General features: G+C 30.8%; 1 protein-coding gene across 1 annotated transcript; it reads right to left on the bottom strand.

Annotated features, from left to right (window-relative positions):
- Nucleotides 1–3,634: 3,634 nt before the first annotated feature.
- On the bottom strand, nucleotides 3,635–4,258 carry LOC145049711 (uncharacterized). Its single transcript, XM_078998082.1, has one exon. It carries the CDS (start codon nucleotides 4,256–4,258, stop codon nucleotides 3,635–3,637), a length of 624 nt encoding a protein of 207 aa, XP_078854208.1.
- Between the last annotated feature and the right edge of the window lie 4,893 nt (nucleotides 4,259–9,151).

Raw genomic sequence — 9,151 nt, 5'->3', positions numbered from 1 at the left:
CAGCTTCTATAATCAATCTCTAGAAACTGGTTTTGACTCTACTAGTGGTGATGGTGTAGTTGTTATCCGTTTTCCTTCAATTTCAATAAGGCAAAATTGTTTATTCTGGTTATTGCTAATTTATAGTTGCATTTCCTTGCTTAACAGTGTGAATTTATACTCAAATGTAATCGATAATTGTGAAATATATCTACATTGATTCTTATCACCCCTTCTTCTCTCACCTGATTGATAGGTTTCTTTGTTGATTAATGGCAGTATATCAGAATCCTTCTACACCAACGATGGTCTAAAGTTAAGAAATTGATCTATTGAATGGCTTCAATTCCATCCTTGATCTATAACATTGATCCCCCTCTTGATCTCTTGATCCGCCTTGGTTTTAATTATCCATATAATAAACAATTAATGGGATTTAGGTTTAGGTTTAGTTGGTTTATTGTTCTTATTGGATTTGATTATTCTTAACATTCTTTTCATTTTCTTTTTTTGAATTTCACTATAAAGAATAGGTTGCAGTACCCTAACGTGTTTGATAAAAAGGATACTGCAGATGGTTTTGCCCAGTTGCTATATATCAAGTTGCGATTTTGAATATTGGGAGTCCATTCTATACCAAAATCACAAAACTTTCAAACTTCATTAATGCCTTTTCGTGCTTTCTTGATGAAAAGGGCACAATTGAAAATTCATTCAAATCAGAATTTGTGGAGTACTACGTCTCAAACAACCTCCATATCCGTTTGTAAACTAAAGTCCTTATTGATAATCTAGGTTTTTTGAACTCTTTCAAAATGTGTTTCCTTACATTATTCTCTTCAATTCTGGCTTTCTAATCAAATGTAATATCTAATTTTGTTGATTTGTGAAATTTTTTAAAATTGAGGATAATTAGTTAGTGGTTCAAGAACACAATTCATCCCTCTTAAAAGTAAAACTGCTACACCTATTGTAAATATTGTTGTTATTGTTCTTTTATTTAAAAAAATGAAGAAATTGATAATAATTCTTCTTTAACTTTATTGTAAGGTACATGTTGTTGGTCCCCTTCTTACAAGGGTTTGTACGTTATGTACTTGGTAAGTTTTGCGTATTTCTCTTTATAGTAACGAGATAATGACTTAAAAGGGTAATATATACTTTTTGATCACATTTGTTCACTGATCTTCTAGTTTATATTTGACCATTTAACTTGTTTCTAGCTCTACATTCAATCCTTATAACCAACTACTCCTGGTTAAGCCGAAAAAATGACTTAATAGGATTATATATATTATTCAGTTGGTACACATTCAGTCCACAATGTTTTTTTTACAAATATTGTCATTATGACAGTTTCTTCAGATCTCGCTCATGAGGTCTTACGTGATACAATCATTAATTAGGTGTTTTTATACGTGGCTCGTCATTCACTTATATATGTAACCTAATTCACGAATCGTTTAAATAATGTCGGTGAACTAGTTTCTCTAAGTATAAGATGTCTTCGGCTTTAGTTTCATCTATCTCCATAGACAACGAGATTATTGGTCATGGAAGTGCAAATTCAAGTTGGGAGGAAACAATCACAAAGAGTCTCACTGTCTCCTATGGAGATAAATAAAACTTTTTGCAAGGGTGTTATTGTCTTGGAAGTGCAAATTCTTTTTAGTATCTCCGTTAATTCTTTTTTCTTGCAAGTGCAAATTTGAATCGGAAGAAATCATTTACAAAGAATCTAGTTGTCTGCTATGGAAATAGATGAAATCGAAGCCAAAGACATACTCTACTGAGAGAAAACTAAGGCACCATTAATATTTAACCGATTCGTAAATTAGGTTACGAATCAGGTTACTGATATAACTAAAGGACGAGTCACATATGAGAATACATCATTAATGATTGTCCCACGTAGAATGTCGTGAACAAAAAATGAGGATGTCGGTCATAAGGAATAAATGTGTACAAAAATGTTAATGGGTAAATGTATGTAAACTGAAAAATATATTACCTAATAAGTCAATTTTCGGCTTAACCTATAATAGCTGGTTATAAAGATTGAATGTGGACAAAAAAACAAGTTAAATTGTCAAATGTTGACAAAAAACTTAGTGATCAAATGTGTACGAATCAAAAAGTATAATACTCTTTTAAGTCATTATCCCTATAGTTTTTATTTGTTTTCTTTAAAATTTTTGTTTTGTTTTGTTTTGTTTTTTTTTTTGTTTTGTTTTTTTTTTTTTTTTGTAGGTGTTCTTGTTTTAGTATGCCACATCTCATTATCCAAATTATTGTCATTACAAGATGGAGGAAATAGGGGGATATATAACAAAGGTGATGAACGTTGTGTTGTTGGAAAGTGGAAACAATTCCTATACAAGCCAACCAAGATATTCAAGATCTTAGATCTTTGGTAATCTATAACCACTTTTTATTTTATGTTTTACTGGGTATCGAATGTTATTTATTCACCTTGATATATATATTCCATTTCCAGATCTTGGTAGTGAGGTCTAAACCTTTTGGTTTATTAGGGGAGAAGAAACTAATGTTTGGTGCTGGCTCTCAAAAAGGCTCTTAATAAAGTACATAAATTTCTAACTGCAGGTAGCAATTCATGCGTAAAATAGTTTCAATTGCTTGGCTTTAGTCCCATTTTTTTTTTCAATTATGCAATCATGTCCAAATCTTTTTTTTTTTTTTTCTGAACAATAAACTTTTCTTTGTTTTCAGTTGCCCAAGCAAATCTCTAAATTGTTTTCAGCCTGGTGACAACTGGAGTGTCGTTGAATGAAACCAGATAATATCACTTACTACTAAATAAAAAATGTCTACGATTTTTGGTGTGGCAACTTAAATAAAGATTTTGAAAATTAACCTTTTTGTAACATATAAAAGTTAACTACTCCTATAAGGATAAAAAGGGAAATAAGATATTAGTTTCAGTCTCATGGGTATTTACTTTAAGTTTTTTGACCAAGTACTCAAATTTTTAGCAACTTACTTAGCTTTTTTTCCCTAAAAAATCAATTTGGCTGGAATGGACAAAAGCTTTTGTATTTTTGACGTTATACATGTATTGACAACAAGTTCATTGCTACTTAACATAATGCACATTTTTTTTTATTATTTTTAAATTTTGTATTTTTTGTACTTTGATTAGTGTATTATCATAACCCGTGAAATATTTTGCTGTTTTTCATACAGGTCCATTTCTGCCGAAAACTCACACAGCTCCTGTGAATATTCAAACTTCGAAGCATACTCGATTTCAACAAAACTCGAATTTACTATATCCAACACCTAGGTGTTCATTGGTGTTGATCTAAGGATTGAATTCAACATGATCTACCCATACCAAGTGTTAAAAACCTCATCCATTTCAAGTGATCATCATGAGGCTTTATAATATCAGCTATGCATACTCTAGCACAAATCAATTATTTAATTAGGGTAATATAGCCATATATAGGTGTCTTTTTACATTACATGTACACCAAATTTTTTATATGAACAATGATTGTGTCCCTTGTCAACCAAACAACAAACATTTACCTTTTACATAATTATAACCTTCATACATGTCATTGTATTAGGCAAGTGATTTCGTTCTATCTATTTTCTAATCTATGTATTTTCCAAATTTTATTTTTACCTAAAAAGCATCCAAGGCAAATCCTATGGCAAAAAGCTCACTATCAATGCACGAAGTTTCACAACAGTGACCATGTGAGCAACCACAGCTTTCATCCCGCTTATTCTTCAACTTTCCAAAAGTTTTCGTCGACTTTGTTTCATTTTTCACCAGTGGGTTTTGAATCTTCATACTTACACAAATAGAAGGCGCTTTAATGTCAGCTTTCTTTGATCTCATCAGTAGCCACCTCTCACCTTCCATGTTTTGGGACTCGAATACACTTCTCCATGAGACTTCACCTCTTCCAACGAGTTGTGACCCACGAACGTTTGCATTACCTCCAATGAACTTGTGTAACAAAGGAGTTTTACTACTCCTGGAACGGAGTTCAAAAACCACAGTTCCCTGAATGATCGCGTCTATGGATTGTGTCGCTATGCAATCCAAAGAGAATGACTCATTCCAACTGATTTTCTCATTTGGAGAGATTGCATGACTCTCTAAACGCACCCTTTTGTTATTTCCAACCGAAAGGTAGCATCTAACAAACAAGTAGTCTTTGGAGTTGGAAACTTGGATGTTTTTAGCACTCATAATCTTCACATCAACTTGAAAAGAGGATAGAGCTTTGATTGCATCCATTGTATCTCGTTTTATGTTTTACAAGAATGTTGTTTGAGTGGTTAAGAAGATGGTGTTTTATATAAGGATGTGGAGTAGTGGATACTACTCAAAAGTCATTATACATGGCAATATACATGACTTAACCATTAAAATCGTTTAGGATTGGATCTTAGTGGATAGTTAATTAACTTGGGATTCAAGATCCTTTCGAAAATATTATATGTTTTGGGAATGTTGAGTGTTGACACTAATTAAATCCCATTAGTCCTTGCTTTTGGCGGAAAAAACAAATTCAAAAATAGCAAAAGAAAAGCCATAGTGTATGTCAAGCAAGTAGTCTTGATAATTATACAACTACGAATATTCATTCAGCCTTTGCGAAATAGAAAGGACAATTTTACATTGAGTTAGGTGCCTAGTTTCTTCAACACTCATAAATACACATTAATTAAGTTTTGTGCGCATCAATGGTTAACCAACCGCTTAATTTGACAAATGTAGACATTTTTCTTAATCGTTCTATACAAGCAATAACCAAAGAACAATGACCCCTTGCTTTGACAAATTTGACAAATTAATTAAGGGGCGATCATTTTAGGAAATAACTCTAACGTGGAAAGTTCTTGTGGCTAAGAAGATTTAGTGAGAATGAAATAACTTAATTCGCAACTCCTACATCGAACTGATGTGCAAGAAATATATGCCAAACGAGTAAACTTTAAACGATTATAACTCTCTATACAAATGCCATTACTACAGAAAGAAGTAGCTCATACAAAACTCAGGCTGAATGCTTATGAAAATTGGTGATTTGACCTAATCATTGGGGCAAACCTTTCATCTGTGTTCTAAATCCACGTTCTTCATGAACTTCAAGATTTTTTATTATAATTTTATTTTATTCTGTAGATCGCCTCTAATCTTAAACGTCAGCCAATCATGTTTATTGAAAGGAATTACTTTGCTAAATTTATGTTTAGTTCTCGATTTTGGGTTTGCAAACCTTGCGCCAAAAATTATAATATCTATTTATAGCTTGATTCGGGAGTAACCTGATAAATAAACAAAAAAAAAAAAAAAAAACTGTGTTTTAACCCGTGTGTATTTTGTTAATATGCATTGATTGGATTTGAGATCATCTCCGAAATATTAAATTATATAATACTTAAGTTGACAATGTTGACATTAATGCCTGTTTGTGATTAGTGGTTACTTTTGAAAAGATTTAAAATATAAAAAGGAAAACCACAATAGATTTTGTCAAGTTCTAAAAGATCAGTCACCTTTCTCCAATGGTTTAATAAAATACAATAAAAATGGAAAGTTGCAAGGCTAGATTTTGAATGTAATTGAATAATCACGCTAATAATACACCGGAAAATCCAGTAAACCCTTACGAAGTTGAAAGGACAAGTCATCCGGTGGCTATAGTTCTCCCATGGTACTTTTCTACTCCTATGGAGTGTAAATGACTTGTAGGAAGTGAGGTTGACTTGTATGGTTGTATTCGAAGGTGAAGAAGTGGGCATGATAATATACAAAGGTTATATATGTATTTTTTTTTTTTTTGTGATTGATATAAAAAAATTACACAAATAGTCCTTATAGTTTGTGGTCATCGACTCATTTGGTTCTTAACCTTTTTATTTTATTTCTTTTAATTCCTACCATCCTTATTTTATGTTATTGTTTTGATTTTTGTCCCTAACTGATTTAAAAATATTAGATGGGGCCAACCCACTCCCATCTAATCTCTCACTCTCTCACTCCGTCGTCTAGGGCCGAAGTCTTCGGGCATTATATTTAAGCCAAAAAATACCAAATACAAGGCATAAAATGTAGTTTTGAAATACGTCTATACAACAAAAGCATTAAATCTCAACATCTCCAATAATGTACAATAAACCTTGAAGACAAATGTATTAACTCCCATGATCTTAAGTAAATCTGCAAGATGGCGGTTGGATATGAAAATGGAGCAACACAGAGAAACTAAAAGGGCTTATGTCCGTTGGGGTTCACATCGAAAACACCAACGCGACGGTGGACAAAAATAACTCACAGATAAGCATGGATGACGATGTCGATGAGAATATTGAAACTCTTCTGTCCGTGAGGAGTATTTTTGGCCTTAAGATTGAAAAAATAAATGGAAATGATTTTGATTTTATTAATCGTCAAAATCTCGCAAGATTATATGACATTTTTGTAATTAATTGCGAGATTTTAATAATTTCCGGGGAAGTGTAATTGTGTGGAGGGTACAATTAACAAAAACAAAAAGATTAAAAGAAAAAAGGAAAGGAAAATTTGGTCATGTGGCCTCTCCAGGAGCTAACACGTGCCCCCACCCCTAGCATGATAAGCATGCAGCCCTTATTGGCTGGTGTGTTTTTTTTGTTCCACCCACTTAGTTTTTCAACCATTATTTGATTTTCTTTCAAAACAAAATCTGCAAAAACCAATGTTTTCAAAATTTATTTCTCTACAAAATGAGCACAATCCTGAATTGTTTTTATCTTTTATATTTACTAAAAAACCAAGAAAAAAAGTTCTCCAAAAATTATAAAAATTTAAGGAATATTTCTACCAATTATTCTAATGACTTTGTAAAAAGAATTAAAAAGAAAGATATTTTAGATACTAAACTTGATTTTAAAAGATTAAAAGCTTTTTAAAAAAAATTAGAACATAAGATGATTCAAAATATTTATGATTCAATATGTTTATGATCCTTAACTTGTTATGATCTAAAAATATTTTGATTCAAATATTTAATGATTCTTAATTATTATATTTTGTATGATTCAAAATTAAATGATTCAAAACTTATAATGATCCAAATGTTGTATTGAACAAAAACTTTATTTAATTTAATATATGATGATCCAAATTAAAATGATCAAAAAATGCATGATGCATAGTATCGTTATGATTCAAAAATACCATGATTCAAAATTTTTTGATCCAAAAATAATATGATTAAAAAAAAGTATGTATGGAAAATATTATGATCCTTAATATTCTTCTTAGTTTAAATTTTATAATTGTTAAACATTAAAAACTGAAACCGTTATTTAGTGTAAAAATTCAAAACGATAAAAAAAACAAAAAAAAAATCCCTACTATCTTCGGGTATGTAGTAAGGAAATTAAAAAAAACAAAAAACGATAAAAAAATAATTAAAAAAACGATAAAAAAAATTTTGAATTTTTTTAATGAAAGATATAAAAACATTAAAACCGAGCCTGTATCTATTTAAGAAAAAAAATTGAATTTTTTTAATAAAAGATGAAAAAAAATAATAAAAAAACCAAAAAAAAACCAAAATAAATGAAAAAGAAAAGGAAAACCTATTTAAATGACGTTCCATGGACGTTCGTCGCGCGTGATTATTCCCTCGAGTCCGTATTAGGTTCTATACATGTGCGCCTCATGTGAACGCTTCATGACCAAGTAAACGGGTTTGACGTTTGTGCCCTTGACGAAATGATTGGTGGAGAATAGTACTCGTAGTTGCTACCAATTTTTGAGTTCCTACCGGATCCGGACCCTATATATATATATATATATATATATATATATATATATATATATATATATATATATATATATATAGAGAGAGAGAGAGAGAGAGAGAGAGAGAGAAAGAGAGAGAGAGAGAGAGTTATGGGTAGACTTTTTATGTTACCACTTTTAATATCTTGCACTTATACTAGCATCCATACATCATAGGATTAACTAAAAGGAATAGGCCGGGTCAAAAGCACATGGCCAAAGCCTAATGAATGTTGAAATCCTTCGAAAAAGTTGAGTCAAACATGGATTAAGAGAGATCTTGAGAACATAGAAATGTTTGTTAATATGCGTTTGTATGAAATGATAGCTAGTCCATCACTCACGAACACATTTTCTCTTCTATTCCTGCCCTATTTCTCTCGACACTTAAACTCCTTTACATTTACAACACAATAAACTAGCACCTGTAAACACATTTTATTAATATTAAGTTCTAATGTATGTGATTTCATCACCTCCCGAGGTTTTAAGCCATAGATCTAAAAGGATTATGAGTTTTCCTCATACATCTCTATGTTCTTGCATTGGTCTTTATATTATTACTATCATTTAATCGATAACAACATTTTTTTCAAATTTACTTGATGGTTGATCTAATTTCACTGTAACAATCTTACTAGAACAACCATGATATTTCATTAGTATGCATTAGTTTTCAGGGTCTTTAAGTGTTTATGATGTAATCTATGTTGGATATTAATTATGACATCCTTCATGTTTTAATAGTATGAAACAATTTTTTTTATCTCAAAAGGTTTTATTAAACTGGGATTCTCATAACAAAGACAACTCATTATTTTAAAACGTAAAGAAATGTTTTAATTGGTTTTGAAAAATGGGGAATGTCACACTTAGGGCTCTTGGGCTCTTTTGTTTAATTAATTAATATATACACATCCGAAAATTATTTTTTAATTTTACTTCATATTCATAATTGCATGTTTATGAATAGGTATGTAGCAGTTATTCCAGTTGACAGTTTTTGATAATTAAATTCGGCTTATAGTTACCGACTACTAATCTGGAAAACTATAAACAACACATAAGTTATAGTTTTTGAGGGACTACTGATATAGAACTTACCACTATCTCATTCCTTTTTTTTACGTACTCGTGGAGACATTGTATTGATTATTGAAAATCAAGATTTCATCATGATTGATTGTTATATCCTCAAGGCAGACCAATACCAGGATATTTTGTTTTGTCTTAGGAGACTTATAGCAGGCACCAAGCTCTAAACTTTTGTGATTGTAATCTGTAGTAATTCTTCATTTAAGTATGATTTTTAATTGTGATTCATGTAATACATTTATTTTAATTTCATTTGTT

Source organism: Lactuca serriola, chromosome 5, assembly GCF_051521515.1.
Source record: "Lactuca serriola cultivar US96UC23 chromosome 5, Lser_US96UC23_V15, whole genome shotgun sequence".
Classification (NCBI taxonomy): Eukaryota; Viridiplantae; Streptophyta; class Magnoliopsida; order Asterales; family Asteraceae; genus Lactuca; species Lactuca serriola.
This window is presented reverse-complemented; position numbering and strand designations above follow the sequence as displayed.